Genomic DNA, 18597 nt, shown 5'->3' with positions numbered 1-18597 from the left:
GGTAATACACTGACTGTGGAGAAGTACCTCACACAACCCCGCTTCAAAGTTTCAACCTATCCCTGTAAATGGAGCTCCATTATATATTTAAACATTCACTGTATACGGCATCAGGTTTAGGCCACACATTCTGGAGTGAAGAGGGTATTAACATCCAGCAGAGGGGTGACAGTGTGTCTTCAGGGGGTGATGCTCTGCAGCTACAGATTGAGTGTTCAGCTGGGGTGACAACCTCCTCTGTCCCTCCCCTCATATCAGGCAGCACTGTCCTGGCAACAGCAGGATGCAAATCAGTTAGAATAAACAGTATTAGACTAAAGATTTCAAGTGAACCTGATGCTTTATGTCATAAAATAACAAGACTCTGCTTTCAATCCCCCCAAAAAACTTCATCTGTTGACTGAGTTCCCTGGTAACAGAATAGCAAATGTCACATTTGTGATGTCTTTAGCTGGGTGTCACAGTTTTGTGACATAGCAAACTCTTCTCTGCGAACGTCTGGCAGTGCGAAACTGGCAGACACGCTGATGCCTGGCTTGTTTTCCCACCACAGACTGCGGAGTCCATTTCACAACAATTAAAAATGTGACAGAGACGACGGAGCCAAAATAATGTTCAGGATGACTGTAAATGTGACAGTAAATAAATAGACAGAATGTTTTGACACATTGTCTCTCCCTCTCTGTCTCTCCAGGAGTTGCAGTTTGAACGTCTGACCAGGGAGCTGGAAGCCGAACGACAGATTGTTGCCAGTCAGCTGGAGAGATGCAAGCTTGGCTCTGAGACTGGAAGCATGACTAGCATCAGGTGTGTGTGTGTGTGTGTGTGTGTGTGTGTGTGTGTGTGTGTATTCGTGTGTTTGTCTCACACCCGTCAGATCCTCTTCTGTACACTCTACCTGTGTGTGTCAGCTGTGCTCTTGCAGGTGACTGGCTTTACAGCTGGTCACATTAGAGCTACGCTCCTTGATCTGTGTCCAGAATTCATCTCTGTGCTTCCAAACACAGTTCAAAAACATTGTTGTTTTGCTTCGGAAGTCAGAGAGAAAAAGAAAGAGAGCGGTCTTCCTGCATTCTTCTGGTTCACCACATCCTGTTCCTTCTTTTGTACCCACACACCTCAAGGAGTGGTTACTCGGTAGAGCTGCAACATGTATTTATATCGTTGTTTGGTGCATTGCTATCAGTTTATGTGTCTGGCAGAATCTCAGGCAGAACTACAGGGCTCTTGGGTACTATAATGCGGTCAAGGGGCTCACAGCCTATTCAAAGGAGCTACTTATCTTTTAGTAATTGCAGAAATAATGACACATAAGAATAATAAATCAATTGCTGAAAGGACTAACAGCCTCTACTTGTGCTTAATTCTCAAATTATATTTTCATAATACAGACATTTTTCTCAGACAAAGATATCTGGCTTGCAAGTATAACTTAGAGTCCAATTTAAACTTTGGCTTTTTGGCTTCTTTCTAATTTTACATGTATTTTCCGGTCAGGCTCAGGCAGTGGTGAACTTTCCAAACCTTTTTCTTCATGAGGAGTGTCTGAGACCACACACTCTACATAGATTCACTGGGCATTCGCCAGACGTGGATCAATACTTTGTTCCCAAAAATCTTGAATATCTGTTAAAAATGTTCATTCATATTTTTTCAATGTATTACTCAGTATGACATCTATTAAATGTGGCAGAGTTTGTCAGTTTTTTCTCTATTTGTTATCCATTTTTGGCTACTTTAACAACCAATGTTATACTACTATGTAAAATCTGAAGGACATTAATATTGCCATCCAAAAACATACCTTCATCAGTTACTGAGGACCGCTGTCAAAACCAAATCTTACAAGAGTTTCCCAAATCTTTGGTTCTCCTCTAGACGCAATCAGCAGAGACAGACAGTGACACACTGCAGTAACGGCAGCAGTTTGGTATACAGGACCACCTGAGAAGTCTTCCTTGAAACTGTTTGGAAACTGGGAAGGCACTTTCAAAAAGTTTTTGGCAGATTGATTGGATGAACCATCTGTCTATCAGCATTTACCACCAACCAATCAAATCAGTGAACCATATGACGTAAATTAGTAGCAGCTGGTAAATCAAACTCTTGTTAAAATGAGTCAGGAGAGGAGTGAAAACAACTTTTCTATCAAGAAAAGCCTTATGTTAAGTATAGCATGAACTGCATCCAAGGCAAGGCAACTTTATTTACATAACACATTTAGTACACAGGGTAAATTCAATGTTTTTACAATGAATTTTCTGACAAAGAAATACTGCGTCACCTTGTGTATTTTTTACAGTGGAGATCATTGACATTAGGTCAAGCAATGCAGGCAGTTTAGTGCTGTGAAATCTAAAATTGACATTAAATTTTCTTGGAGGGATGTCTGAATTTGAATCTGATCCAAATCTTCTTACTCGTGATTATTTCACAGATAAACCTAGTAATCCCAGCCGCATAAGAGAGAGGAAAAAGAACATTGAGTTGTCCATTTACAGGAGAGGAAAGGAATGGAGCCATGCGATTTTTGCTCCCTTCAAAGAGCCGTAATTTCCATCACTTTCATCCATGAATCTAAGCCTAATATTCACTCTTCTTTTTAGTTCAGTTTTGTTCTCCACCAGCTCTTGAAGAAAGTGTTTGTTTTGCATTGTTTTACAATACAAAAGAGCTGTCTTTACTATCAAGTTTTTATATAACTTCATTCTAGTCGCTGTGTTCACTTTAGATGACCTCATTTCAAGAACACATATTAGCTGTTATCAGCTCACACTATTATTATCCCTTGACTTGCTCATCATGTAGAATAACAACAGGGAGGCGAAGAGGACATGAAGCAATTAGGTTGTAATCACTTATAAAACATGTTGCTCACTTATGAGTCATTTTTATAAAAAAGTACAATAAAAGCTCAGGGATGGTAACTTCTTATGTAATATTTTATAGCCTAATTGTATGAGCCTGGCATGCCTTAAGAAAGGATATAGATCTCTCAAAATCTCACCGGCAGACTTAAGTGTATTGACGGGATCAAGTTGCCATCCTGAAGCTCCTAACTGCACATTATTAAGTCCACGTACTGTAGCACCTCTGAGCTCAGAGGTGCATGAGGACTGAATCAAGATCACTTGGCTGCAGGGAGATTTGAACTTCAAAGAAATCTGATATCAGATTGACACGTCTGATTCAAACAGAGTTAATCTGGAATGATGCGATAATGTAACTGATCAAATCATTTCTCATGGAAATAATAGATGCTTCAGTGTGAGTTTTTATATAACCTGTATTACAGTGTCACATCCAAAGATTTTAGATTTTAGAAAGAACTTTGTTTCTTTCCATTACTAACATATTTTCATCAGTAATTTCTAAACATTTGTATGTACATTTGTTAGCCGTGTACTGGACACAAACACAACAATTGAATTGGTCATTATTCTTCTGACAATACGAGTTGAGCATTGTCAGTTTTGTTTTTAAGTATGTGGCAGGGGTGTTTCTAGAAGGTAGTCAACAGGGGCCAGTGCCCCTGTAACACTGTGGACCCCTCTCTAGGAGTCTATAATAATAATGATTAAATTATCACTTTCTTGCAATTATATGGCACTGACACCATGTTACTGAAACAAATGCCAAATCAAATTTTCTGCTAAACATAGTATAAAGTAAACACTTTCTCCTAAAAAGTGAAGAATTTCAAATTTAGGGGACAAACTTTGCCAAAGAGTGATACACCGTCCATAAATCCACAAAAATATGCGCTTTAAAACTCTAGAACTTGCTTGAAAATGAATAAGTTTTAAAGTTTTCTTTAGTATAAAAGTAATTCACTGATAGTTGCTTATATATACATTGATACGTTGAAAACGAGCTATCCAAGTCAATTGTGCCCTTCTGACAAAACAAGTGGCCTCAGTCTGGGCCACCCAATAAAAATGGTCTAGAGCTTTGTTGGATAACTGATCATAACTGTCAGTTGAATAACTTACTAATCCACTTTGCCACAGTGTTTGAAGTGATATAAAATACAGATGTACAATTCATTTTTAAATATTTGATTTCACTTGTATTCAGCTGAGGGTAGTATTTTTAATATAAGAAAATGAAAAAAAAAAAAATTAATTAAAATAATTTTGCACTCTAGGTTTTATACTATTTTTAACATCATATTGTGGACCAGAGGGAGGTGAAGGAGTATCAGAAATGGCCCCTGGGCCAGCAATTTGACACACCTGATTTAATGGCTGCTTTACAGTCAAGTGATGTAATTAGATGAACTTCTGTTCTAACTGCTCTATTATTTGCCTTTACTCACACAACCTTTGTATCCACATTACTGGTGATCATTTATTGAAAATGTCATTGTCTTAATTTGTTGCAAAGCATCATTAGTTCCACACAATATTGTTGCAACACCAATATTTGGGTATGTGGTCAAAAATAAAGGGATATTTGATTTTTCTTTTTTCCATGCCTCCAAGCCCTATTTTGCAACATTAGAGAGCAAAATGACTTTCTTTTGCTGCAGAATTGTGCCAGTTCTGTCAGTATAACACCCCAGTTTGATCAAAGCAGCTGCTGTCCGTAGTTTAAATGAATTTTGGCTCAGGTCTAATGGCGCAAATCAAATCCTCAGCTTTGCAAACATGACGTGCCATTTATTGTCCATTAAAAACAGCAATTACTTCTCACAAAGAAGCAAACAATGTGCAGCTGTCACAGGCGTCCACTGGTCTGTTCAGAGCCTTCTGCTTTTGTGATGAGAGGAAGTAAACTGTACACAATGCGAAGAGACTGTCATATTAGCTGCTGCTGATTGAGTTTGGACCCGAGCCTCATCTCCGCTCTGAGCTCATAGAAACACATTCTACACATTCCATACGAGTCGTGATGTGAAAACGGCACTCATGACACAATGGTGCTAATGCACTTAGCCTGCCTCTCAGGACAATGTAACGCGATTAAAGCCTCTGTCTCGATTTCTCTGTCCCGCTCATACACACATACATAAATAAACGCACACAATCCATCATCTTTTCTCCTCTTTGATTCCGTTAAGCGAGCGGGGATTCCATCCGTCTCGAACTAATTACTCATCTGCCCGCATTGTAATTCTCATTTCAATTTGAGGGGTGGACCAACAAAGAGCAGAGAGATGGTCCAAAACCGATTCATTCACGAGACTAATTAACCGGCGCATGCATTTAGCTCCTCAACGGCGTCACAGGGCTGTGTTTGAGGGTCCCCATTTAAAACAGCAGCAACATGGGAGATGGAGGAGGTGTGGAGTCCAAAAAAACATGTCTTCCACTTCATCACCCAGCTGCACACAGATGGAGTAAAGGCTGCCATCTTGTTAACTCGATTAGATAGGTTTATTATTTAGTGAGAAGCAGGGCGTCTTGTGGATTACACTGTCTTCCCTTGCTTTTTATAGGCTATCCACTTTGTTTTGACTTGGAAGTAATTACCAAATGGACAAATGGTTTGGCGAAACACCGAATCCACGAAGGCAATATGCTGGAGGTTTGTAGTGCCTCGAGCTTGTAGGATTTATTGTTCAATTACCTCTGAAACATTAGTATTGTTACCGCTCTGAATAGTTTTATTCATCACTGCTTGTCCCAGTGAACAGAAGGGGCAGCATTTAATCGGCAGCTACAACACATGTACAGAAATTCATCTTGTACCATTTGTGGCGAGATGTATTGACACTGTGTGCAGCAATTAAACTATGAGCTTTCAGAAACTTGGTGGAAGTAAAACTAATTTCAAAGTTGTTGCAGTGTTTTGAGTTTGTCATTTTGATGTATAATGCTACTTTGGTTGTAGAAAATTATTTATTTACCTTCTTTGAGTGTTTGTTCATGTTATTTCATCTGTTTTTGTTTAGCTAGGTTAGCAAAATAGGATAGGTTAGCATGATCCAGATACATTTTGGCTTGTACAGTATTTTGTTTTCTTCTTTAGCAAGGTATGTTAGATCATAAAAGCCTTTTTTTTGCTAGTTGTGTGCTCACCATATTTGATACAGTGCAGGAATCAGAGGATTTCTCTCCACTAGCAAGAGCTAACTGGTGTTATGAGGGTCAGAATTACTGCAGCTAACATAAACTCATGCATCTGTGTATCATGTTAGCTAGCTAGCACTGTCAGTTGTCAAAAAGTAGCTAAAAAGTGTTCCTTACAAATGTACTTAATCAAAAATGATTTAATTGTTTTTCAGGAAATTACATTGTTAAGTATGAAGGTTCATACCTGAACTTGCTTATTAGCTTGAATTGTTTTACCTTCTTTGTATGTTTGCTCCTTTAATTTTCTTTGTTCTAAGTTAGCATGGCGTAGATATATTTTGGCTGCCAGAGTATTGTTTTCTGCTTTAGCAAAGTATGTTTGATGACAAAAATTCGTTTTTTTTTAGCTTACATTTTAGTTGTTTGTTCTTAACTCATGGTTATCCACGTGGTCAGGAATAATCAACTCAATCACCCCTCTCTGTAGAGTTCATTAATGTATCATTAGGAGGATAATACTATCATAAGACAGTTCACATTGGCATTTGTATTAATATATAATATCTGAAACTGCTCTGCTCAGGCAGTGTGTATTAGTGTTTCTTTGAGAACTCCTTCACATGCAGGCTTATTGGCTTTCCCCAAGGAGCAGCTCTAGTTTCTACTCCAGACAAACCACAGGTTCTCAGACTGAGGCACAGTAGATATAATATAACCACTGTTGTCATGACCGTGGATAATACAATGGCTGTGTGGGGTTTTCAGACACCTTGGCTGATAGAAAGTAGGAAAACAATAGCGGACGGGACTGTGGAACAGGGCTCAGTCTGGCCTTTCATGGGCTTGTCCTGTATTAAATTAGGTGAGGAGAGACAATAAAAACCCTGTCTTTCCTTTGTAGCTACTGAAAATACAGACTTTTTTGTGAAAAGAATCTTGCAAACCAATTAATTTTAGCCGTGCACCAAAATTTCCAGTGGTTTTTAGTTAGAAGTCCTTTCATGTGACTTTCTTTGTCCATGATATTTGGCTTTCTTTTGAAAAGCAAGTGATGAAGTCACCAAAATAGTGGACGTCTGTCCCCATGATAGATGGGATAAAGCACAGAAAAGTTGAATTATGAAACAGTGTTTAAGTGCAGCGGGTGCTGGCAGCTCAGGAATCTGCTCCTGTTGTGTTGTGGAAGATAAAGACTTTCAGAGGTGCTAATGAGCTCTTCAGCTCTGCCTTTGTTTCCAGTTTTAATCAGTCACCACAGGTCACAGTGTCTGCCACGACATATGCTGCTGCTTTATCACTTCAAAAAGCACAAATCCACTGTGTGTGTGTGTGTGTGTGTGTGTGTGTGTGTGTGTGTGTGTGTGTGTGTGTGTTGCTCTATCAGTCGAACTGAGACAATGTTTTTGTCTGCGGAAAGAAGAGTGTGACATATGTTGCCTCATGGGTTAAAGGATCATTCCGCCTCAAATGTCAGGGTTGCAAGTGATACTTCAGTTGTTATTTTGGGTCTACATGACATAAGAGCTGGAAATAAAGGGAAGAAATGGCGAATTGCCATTATCATGGTTAAAGGGATAGTTGGGATTATTTGAAATGGGGTTGAATGAGGTATTTAATAATAGTCAGTGTATTATATAGTACTGTAGATGGTGGTTGGCACAGCCCTAGGGTCAGCCACAAAAGGTATTTTTGCAACTTAAAAGAAGTGCACCTAAAAAAGTCAATATCAATTAAAGTGTATACTATATTTACAATATTTTCACCACTTTGCTGTCAGACAGTCTTTTCTGTCAGGAAACTGCTGTTATGTAAACCAAATATCACCCTCTCCAAACCAACAAAACTCCATAGATAAAATCAGTAATTGTGCCTCACAGAACACTGGGGTTGCTGGTCTACCACTGCATTGATATGCAAATTTCTTTGTGTTATTGTGTGAATTCTGTGTTTTAAAAGGTTAGTTCAGATTCACCTAAGTCATACAATAACGCAAATGAACTAACAGATCAAGACAGCAACTCCTGTGTTCTGTGTGGTAAAATGACTGATTTCACCTATGGAGTTTGGTTGGGTTGAAGACAGGGATATTTGGCTCATACAGTGGCATTTTCCTGTCAGAAAAGGCTGTTTGATGACAATTTAAATCACTGAAAATGTTCTTAATATAGTGTACACTTAAACTGGTATTGATTTTTTTTTTTAAGTGGCTAAAGTATGTTTTGCTGCTGACCCTGCCCTGTCCATCTGACTGGAATCTCCTGTAGGTAATACACTGGCTATGGATAAGTGCCTAATAAAAAACACATAAAATAATGCAAACTATCCCTTAAATAGCTAAAATTCCTAATTCCTGAACTGTTATAAAGTTTTCGATTTTGTAAGGTTGCATTTGAAGAGACAGATTTTTTTTTTTTTTTTGCCTGATAGACCTCACCTCCCCACACCTCCTCAACTCCTTTTGTCATTCAGTTTCCCTGCCATTCACTTTAATAGTCTCTTGTCTTATTAGCTCTCTCTCTCTTGTCTTTTCACATTTTTTGCCATCTGTCTGTTTCCATTCGTCTTCACTGTCTTTGTCTGACCTCTCAAAGTTGTCAGACGTCTTTCAGATCTTAACACAAGGTTAGGCTGCCAGAGCAGCACAGTGAAGAGTTGTTATTTTGAGCCCTGTAGCAGTTTCAGGCGGGCTTTGTTGGACATATGAAAACATGTTCACCAGTCAGACGCAGGCCATGCTCGGAGCAGAGTTTTTGCTGCATTTTTAAACCAGCCCTGCAGCTGTATGTTGATTGACTCTGATTTCACCCTCTTAAATAAGTAGAGTAACCTGTCTGTGATTTGCACCAAAGAAATATAAGCAGGGAGGGAATACCCTAGAGAACATGAGTTGAATGTCTCTCTGTTGCTCCCTGGCTACTGTCCCTTTATCTAATCGTCCAAGTGGACCTCTGACAGTGAGCACACACCCAGTAGATACAGATATGTGAGCCCCGGTGGCACCGTGGTGTCCACTCCACTCTGCTGGCTAAGGAAAGGCCTCCCAGAACCGGCTATTTATCTGCCTCTTTTGGCTGTGCACAGTTGCGACATTTGTCTGGTAATCGGATGCTGAGCGGCGAGCATGTGTACGCGCGTGTGCGTGCATAAGCGTTGGCTGTGACCACAGCACCCAGCGAGACCCACCGCCACTCGTCTGGCGAAAAAATGCGACCCGTCTAGCGAGCCCAGCGAGGGCCCATTACCCAGAAGCTGTCAGGGCGCTCGGCTGCCAGCGCTGTAGCTCTCCCTCTGCCTCTCCTCAGTACACACACACTAACAGAGATGTTTTCCGAGGAGTGCAGTTTTACTGAGAACTATTACCTGTTTTGATCAAATTGAAAAACTCTTTTCAAAGAATGGTCTCTAATAGTCCTTTGAAGGAAAAAGACTTCTCCCACAGAGGCAATCTGAAAAATGTATTATAGTTTCATGTAAAATGTTTCCAGACAATATGAGGTCTGTCAGACAAAGAATAATGTTCTTTTACAACTCAAGTTCTGTTTCTGAATAGTTTTTTTTTATAACTAATCAAAATGAAGGCTAAAACTACAAAAACAACGTCTAGAAATGGATATTTTTCCTTTCACTCATCAAAGAGCAATCTCCATCATATAAAAGCTACTGACATAAAGATGAGCGCTGTGGCTCCACTTCCTCCCACTGTACCAAACTAAAGCCAAAATATCCAGGTCTGCCGTCTTGCGCTGGTGATGTTATTCTGAGCCAGAGTCTGCGCAGTTGTTGACCAGCACTGGAGGTGCGCTTTCAAGTTCCTGCTCACAAAGCCAGCCAACTCAGTCATGAGCAGAACTCAGCATGGAATGAAACCCTTTTCCCATAGCATCAAATTACAAGTTAAAACCAAGCAACCAAACATTTTGATTTTTGATTGGATTTATGACCTGTACTGCAGCCAGCCACCAGGGGGTGGTCAAGATGCTTTGGCTTCATTTTTGGAGAGCTCTAATTGTGTTCTTTTCTATATACCATCTAGTAAAAACTGTGGCTCCTGATTCACAGCTTTACTAAATTCAAATTCAGGCTTTATTGACATGACTATATTGAAACACAGTATTGCCAAAGCACACTGTACAAGATAAGACATTACAAGAAATAATATATAATGTTACAGTGACATGATGTGAGTGCAAATACAACAACCCACCCAAAATTACCGTTACTATAGAAATTTAGCTTAGTTACTGCAGAATAACTTTGTTACACACAGAGGTGTAGTATTATTTGTTTAAAGCTACTATGGGAAACTTTCATAATGTGTTGATTTTGGAGACACCTGTGGACAAAAGCAGTACTGTTTCCTCAGCCATAACCACAAAATATCATGTAAAAACTAAAATTATCCAACCAAAAATCATCACCATACTTCTTCCTGTTAACTGGCTAATGTACTGCTCTCTGTGTACTGTGGCTGGGAAAGAGTAAACACAGGCTCATTTTTATCTGATTTCACTGAGAATTAGATCTAGTGGTAGGCATTAAAGATAATAGAAACAGACAAACTTCTCACAGATGGTCTTGTTTGCTTATGTAGGTCATATAGAGGCACCAGTATTAAATTTAGACTGTTTCATAACCAGTTAAAAACTCCTTGGAGTAGCTTCAAGTACTGGAGTGCACCTATGACAAACACGTGCATGTACACGCACGCTTAAATTGTGACTCATTTCATATCATTTAGCCAGTCTTCCTACGTTGATAAGTTTACATACGACTATAACTGAGCACACGATCAAAGGTTAGACTCACTTTATGAATAGTTTAATCACGTTGAGAATAGTTCGTAGCAGTCAGTCCACATGCGCACTCGCTCTCTCTTTTCTGCTGTGGCTGCGAGTCTGCATCAACCTCTCACTGCAAGAAACTGTGCTCTGTCTGATCGAGAGCATACATTTCAGTGATGATTCAATCTTTAAGAACTTAAACAGACTGCTCGTACTGTGAATATTCTACTTGCAGAAAAAACGGGTGGCATGTTGTTGCGGTGCACTCCAGTAGCTGGTTATAACTGCAGTAACCTATACAAGCTTTTTGCCCTCAGTTGGCAATATTTGTCCAATGATTACAAGCTATAAAGATGTGATCAGATGTACAGCTATTTGACTCCTGTAAGTGCTGTAGACTGATCTGAACAGTTCTGTTTGACCAAACTCAAACAGGCTCATCAAAGACTCTTTTAGAAATAGACTAGTCTAAAGTAGGGCAGAATAGACATCCAACCAAAACTGGAAAATTGTGATTGGCCTCATTTCATCATCAAAAGATTACATCACATAAATCACATTCCTGTGGGCAGCACTAACAAACAAAACCCTGTTTGATTTCTTTACTCGGCTGCTGTTTCTCCTGTTGTCATAGCAAGCATCTGTGCGCTAGAATCACCCGTTGCTCATGTCATGCCAGGGGCACTTACCTACCTAACTTACCTTATTTAATTTGCTTTGCTGTGCTAACAGTGTGATAAATCTTTTCAGCATCAAATGATTTGGCTAAGAAGAACCAACAAGTAGCAAAATAAGAAAGTGGAGGCAGGCAGACAGCGGTGGGGAGTAGAGAGACCACCTGTGACAGGCTACAGTAGCTCCTGTTAGTGATGCTGCAGGTGGAGGTCTGTTCTTTGTTTCTCATAGCCCTGCCCTCTGTGGTTGGGGTAAGGTTTTGGGTAAGGTTGCGGTTATAAGTTGCAGAAATAATTGTTTGGGGTTAGGGCTCAGGTTGGCTTCAGGTACATGTAAGGGGAACCACAACAACAGCTGGCACCCTGCTATTTTGCCTTTAATTTCAGTCCATTTCTGATCTACCTGCCCTCTGCCTGCACCTGGGTCCTTTCCACCAGTGCTATCAGAGTGCTGAATATTAAAACTGTAATTGTTATTGCTGCCGTGTACACTATAAAGCCCAATATATTAGCAGTGCTCAAAAAACTGAGAAAATCAGTTGGAACAATTTTCTTGAGCTCATAAACTCAAAAGTTGGAGGTTATCAGAACTTAAATATTTGGAGTTAGTGTTACATTTACTCTTTGATTACAGTTGATTAAGTTTGATCAACTCAAATATTTTCAGTAAATGCAACTCAGAATTGTCACTCACCCCTCTAAAGTTAACAGAACTTGATACTTTTAAGTATAAAAGCACATTGTTTCATGTTCAGTAAAGTCAATATTTATTAGTTTCTTTTTTAATATCTCTTGACATTGACTTGATAACACTCTAAATAATTTACCTCAAAACTTAAAATACTGTAAAATGACATTTATTTTTGTTAAGATTTATTCAGTAGATTGTCTTATTTTTCTCTGATCATTATTTTGCATCTACACAATTTAATGTTAACTACATTTATATATTGATTACAGATTGTATTTTGCTCTTTAAGTTGAATTTGGAACTATATTATATGGTGCACCATACGTTCATGTAATGAGAATTACGATTAAGATTGGTGGAGTGAAATGTAAGATGTGAGATGCCACTTCTGTTGTTAGTATTCAGTTGTCCTACGTTTGATTCGGACATTAAGTTATTAGGACTTAAAATCTTAGGTTTTCACTTCTTATTACAAATAATTATTTTTAGCTTTTGCTTTTACAGTGTAGTGCTTTAATTTATTAGTGGTTCAAGTGTTTTCTGTAGGCGTATGTTGCTTGAAATTGGCTTTAAAATGCCGTCAAGCATCTAGACTTATTCACACACATCTTTTCTAAATTCCATATCCACAACAAATAATTAGGCCCCAAACTAAAGCCCCAGCGAGAAAAAAAATGGCAAATGAATAACCGATTAGATTATCACATATATGTGATGCGCCACATAATACAGTCATACATATAAATATGGTTGTGATAGGCCTGGTGTTAATGAGGAAACATACTATGCAGTTTTCCCATACCATCTCGACACACTCATCATCACTTGTAAAGTAGGTCAGTGATGTAACAGGCAAATTAATTTTGCACACTTTATGTGTAGCTGCTGATATTTTCCAAACAACATCCACAAGACAGAATCTGAATGTCAGAGTGACAAAGCTGAACCTGCTGCATGCAGCTGAGTCATACAGGACAGGTAGCTGCTACCTGTGTCAGGCAGTATGATCGACTGTTTTCATAGTAAAACTGTGCTCGCTGCAGTCGAGCTGCACACAGATGTGATGGTGGAGTTGATTTTTTTGAAGTATCAGAGACATGGTGAGAACAGAGGATCAGATAAAAAGACGGGTTGACAAAGAGACAAGCGGAGAGAGAGACAGAGAGGAAAGAGGAGCCAGTCTTGTGACTTTGCTGTTTGATTGATTTTGTGCAGCAGCTTTGTCACGACTGAGAACTGTAGTCTGTTCCAATTGTAGTTTAATGTCACTGCTGTAATTATACACAGAAAATGTTTTATAGAGAGGCTCGTTAAGTGGATTATTACAGAATATGGGGAAATTAAAAACATTTACATATAGTGCATTAAGGCTTCTCAGTTTAATGTGCAACTGTACACTGATTATACTGTAGGATGATTACAATCTGGATGCTCCCTAAGAATAATGAAACAGAATGTGCACTATATTCATCAACGTGATCTCTATTTATTAGCCTTTTTAATTTCAGCAGGCATGGTTGTGTTGCGTTCTGGCTGTGATGCGGACGCTGGAGCCGATGGTGGCCATTCTAGACAATACTTTTGATTTCATCAGATGCGTTATCACAGGATGGAACGAAACCACATCAACCATTGCCCGGTAGAATGTAGGCTTTTTGTTTGAGATACTACAAACTGGACTTAACAGCTCAGTAAAAATACATTTGTTTTTTTCAGCTTGATACTTAATGACTTTTATTAATTCAGGGGTAAGTTTAGATGCAATTACTTCATTCACAAAATGTACTTGATGTGATTTTCTTGCTGAATGCATGTAGTGCATGTGTATAGTAGCCAACCACAGCATGTATTGGGCCACAGCATTTACGGTTGTGTTTACAGTTGTGTAAAAGACTTGGAAAAGTCCACTGTGCAAAACTGTAGCAGATGGAGCACTAACTCACCTTTATAAGAGCTGAAGGCCCAAGAATATTGCAGTGTGGAGTCTCATCAGGCCCAGCTGCACCTCACATGCATGCAATGGATTGTTAACCAGTTTAATTTGTTTTCTTTCTTATTAAAAAATACATTTTGGGAGGTTGTCATGTGATACACGACAGGCAGGTCTGACATTTGAGATTCATAACAGTATGTTCATAAAAGAATTATGACAAGGAGGTTGAACTCTCTGTGGTCTGATGGGCCAAAAAATAATATCCCAATCTATTTAATCACAATCACAAACCATTATCTAAATTATTATCTTATTTCTGAATGTTGAATTGCCCTGCAAATAGTCTGTGAATATCTTTGCACCATTAAAACACAATATTGCCTTCAAGATACGACACAGGTCAAAATGATCATTAAAACATGAGTTAATAGATAAAAAGATAATATAATCAAAAAGTAATCATTTTCACATACTCAACTGCATTACTCACAATGCTTCACCCAAGGAGGAGCCACCTGGAATAATTAGTTTAATCAGCAGAGCCATCTAGTTGGCTCCATCACTCTGTTGGTTCGTTCATGTAGAGTTGATCCTGTAGTCAGTGAGGTTATGTGAAGGCTGGAAGAGGACATTAAATACCACAAAACATTCCCCTGAAAAGTAAATTGTGAAAGCCTTAAGGCCTTTTCCCATGTCGCCACAGTAACTTGTCGCCTCCAGACACTTTTTTCTACAGCTGGGTACCAAAAGGATTGAATGCAAGTACTGGAGAACTTTTGATACTACTTAGTACTGTGTTATTTCAATCAGTACCTTAAGAGTATCAAATACCATTTCCCCTTTATTGTAGACATGTTGGCTTTTGGGTGGGTCGTACCAACGCTGCAGCTTTCACCAAAGCACTTGTCTGTCTTTCCAGCCTTTGAGCACAATAGCAGCAGACGCTTTTAAAAATGCTTTGCTTTTCAGGGGAACACTTTTGCAGGAGGCCAGTTTTCAGGATGGCGACTGCTTGGCGGTGTGAAAGCTCCTTAAGATCACAATCTCGATCTAAAATCGTCTGCTTGCCCACCCTTTATCTGACTGATGCCAAAAATGCAGCAAGTAATGCTGGACTATGTTGGATAACAGTCAGTTTACTTGGCGGCCAACGGATTTTAAATTCTAAAACGAGAAAATCAAAGAAACAAGCTCCTTCCCTTTTTTTTTTCTTTTTTTTAATACTAAAAAAAGGAATACAAAAAAGTGAGAATGAAAGTGTTTCCTGTTTTTTATTTTGATGTAAAAAAAAAATTGGAAAATTATCTGATGTTTTTTAAAATGAGAAAACAGCTCGTTTCATTGGCTGCCAAATCTCTCTCTGCCACACTCTTCATCTATTTGTCTGTCAGTTATTTTGTGTCAAAAAAAAAAAATATATTTGTTCATGCATAGCCCAAATAAAATAAATACAAAACATTATTTTATTTGGTGTGAAGGCAATGGTTTTCCTTGTCACCTGAAATGTACCAGCCCAGTTTCTTCCACTTCAATACTTTGGGACCCCAAATAATGAGGTTTTTATGTTAATTTGAACTACTTTAGAGACTACAATGAACTTATTCATTGTGTGCCTGAATCTTTATTCTGCCCAGGATCACCAGTGTGTAAGTTTTTTTTGTCATTCAGGGGTTGTTTTTATTTTGTCGGGTGGATATTTTCGACTCCTCTCTCTCTATCATGCACATAAACTGCATCATCTGGAATCACATTACACGCTCCTCTCCAAATGCCAGTGCTCTGAATGGTTGTGCTGTCGTTGTGCCTGGATGAGACGCACACAGACTTTTTAGTTAAAGGCCACTACCTCCCAGCCAATGTCCCCAAATGCTGAGTACAGCTCGGGTGAAGCATCTGGTATTTTTAAAGTCGAAAAGGTTCTAAAAGTTTCAATTAAATAAAACTAAGAGTTAAAAAGGAAATGTCTTGTTATTGGCAAAGCAAACATGTTAGTGAATAATCTGTGATCTCTAGATTTCTGTGTTTCTTTCTGACATTAGTGGTGTCAGTACTCTCATTTACACTCCACACTTCATCCTTTACTTCATCATTTGGATTAAAAATCTTATCTGTATCTTTATCAGCTCAGAAATATGGAAACACGATGAGTATAATGATGACGATGGTGTTGTTTTTGGTGTTATTTTTTAAGCCTCCATTGATCGGGAGGAGGCTGTCAGCTTGATGATGACAGCGGTGGATTCATGCGTGTGTTCTCCTTATTGATCTGAGAGCGAGAGGAAATAAGAAGGAGGCTGAGTGTTACATTTTAAACACTACCAGCATTGGGTGTGATCCATACCCAACTGTACGTATTGATCTCCTGGAGGGAAAGTGGAGCAGCAGAGGAGGAGGAGGAAAAGGTAGAAGGTCAGTTATGTTGATCAGGTGGACGGCGGGGAGAGTGAGGCAGGATGGGATGCTGGGTAATGTAGCTGAAATGAATCTGCTTCATTTTTTCCAGTTTATTTTTTTTTTAAGTATTGCTCAGAAACGTCTGTGCAGTGTTTGTTCCAGACTCATGTACAATGATTTGACGCCAGCTTTTATCTCGCACTCGACTCAATGCAATTTCACACGTTGTGATTTCAGCTGCAAGAGCGGAAGTAGAAAATCATTTGCACTGTTTTTCTATAATGGAGTTAAGTTTTTTTTTTTGCACATATTCTTTTAATGTTACTGGCAAAAATAGGAGAGGCATTGTTAGTGTACTTTATGATAGACAAGCTGGAGAGCCTTAGAGGCTCTGTGGTTGTAGTAATTTGATTTGTTGGTGGATTATGCACCACTGAGACAGTATATCATCACCTGTCTTATGTGTCTGTCTTGTAAAGCAGCCCTCCACAATTATATTTGTATTTGACCAAATTACGACAAAAAGGAGGTCAGTAGCCAGAGTTGCCCAGTGGCCAGATAATTGTATTGAACTGCAGTCTTGCTCCATTCAAATAACCTCACATTGTGTTCAGTCTGTTTTTATTGTGTTTTGTTGTAAATAATCAGGTGCGAGGGACCTATCCGTCCTGCTGAGTTCATTTGAAGTTGTCATGGAAGTTGGTAGCAGTTGCTAAAGTGTGTTTTTTCAAAATAATTGAAGGAATATATTATATAGCCAAATATTTTTTTTCTTATCTTATTTTTATCTTTTTCAGATCTTTTTCCTGATCTGGTTTTTAAAAGTTTGGTTTATTCTGGTTTCTTTGGTCCATTAGTCCACAGGAAACTGAATATCTGGCCAAACCCAGACATCCGAGGGCGTCATCTTGGCCTTTGGAAAACACGGATCAGCATACATTTTTAACCGTTTTCTTAAACTTTAAAGAGCAAACAACTGATTTATTTATGAAAAAAATAATCAACAGATTAATCGATGATGAGTATAATCGCCAGTCGCAGCCCTAATCTATATGAGATCACTATTTGGCATGATCCATTTGCTGCCTACTGCCAATTAATGTCACTACTTAGTTGCTAACATTTATAACTGGAAAAATGGAGCCTTTTGTAAAGTGTAAAACAATACTGCTAAAGCCTTAGTGGAAATTTGATATATTAAATCAAACTTTTTACTATATAAGCAATGAGATCTGAGGCTTAACAGTACAGATAAATGTGGATTCACTATTTGGCAAGCAACAAGTCACTGTTGCCTTTTTCTTTTATGTGTTGTAACAGCTTATTAATGATTTATAAAGTGTTATCAACCTAATTAATAACTTAGGGTTATTTATAAGGGTAGTCTTATTGTGATGTGGTACCTGTTGTTTCTCTGACCCGACAACAACCTCTACAGCTGTGCTGATCTTGTCCCAATTTATGTGGACATTTTTCTTCAGCTATTTTTCATGGCTGTAACTAGGTTGGAGGATCCTCAAGGGATCACTATGACCTACAAGGCAGGGGTCACATGACAGAGACAGCTGACTACATTAGGCTGTATTTAGATCAGATCAGGCATTGCACCACAAACTCTGGTCCACCCATTCATTATGAATGGGAGTAGTGTGTTTAGACTGCAGTGGAGCCATCTTTTGGCGAAAAGTTGACACAGAATAAACTTTTGGAGAAACGCAGCCCGAAGTTATGCTGCAGTAGCCAATCAAGTAAGCCGCAGATCAGACCACAATCGGCCTGAAGTCTTGCTGAAACCGAGCGCTATCCAGGTTCATGAACCAAATGATGATAGTCTCTTTTGGTTTATTACATCTAACCAGCTTTGACGTCTGCATCTGGCTTGCAGTTTATGCCACAAAATAGCAACGCCAAGAAGCTTCCTTTGGTTTGTGTCCAATTGAAGGAATGCAGCAGTGGTCTAGCGAGCAAGAAGACAGGGAGAGCTGGTGAATCAGACACAAAAAACTTTATTTTCTAATTGTACCACAGCAGTAACAGCAACACACAAACATCCCTGCACACACACACACACACACACACACACACACACACACACACACACACACAC

At 38.9% G+C, this 18597-nt stretch overlaps 1 protein-coding gene across 9 annotated transcripts in view; it reads left to right on the top strand.

Annotated features, from left to right (window-relative positions):
• Positions 1 to 18597, top strand: part of ctnnd2b (catenin (cadherin-associated protein), delta 2b) — a 192556-nt gene that overhangs the window by 30887 nt on the left and 143072 nt on the right. For all 9 annotated transcript variants that reach the window (XM_084732042.1, XM_084732043.1, XM_084732034.1 and 6 more), the window contains exon 2: positions 695 to 807. In XM_084732042.1, the coding sequence (XP_084588168.1) occupies positions 695 to 807 (113 nt within the window). The remainder of the gene's footprint in view (positions 1 to 694; positions 808 to 18597) is intronic.

This window comes from Lutjanus erythropterus, chromosome 12 (genome assembly GCF_056507025.1).
Source record: "Lutjanus erythropterus isolate fLutEry1 chromosome 12, fLutEry1.hap2, whole genome shotgun sequence".
In the NCBI taxonomy this organism is placed as follows: domain Eukaryota; kingdom Metazoa; phylum Chordata; class Actinopteri; order Lutjaniformes; family Lutjanidae; genus Lutjanus; species Lutjanus erythropterus.
The sequence above is the reverse complement of the archived record's forward strand: the minus strand, read 5'-3'. Positions and strand labels throughout refer to the sequence as shown.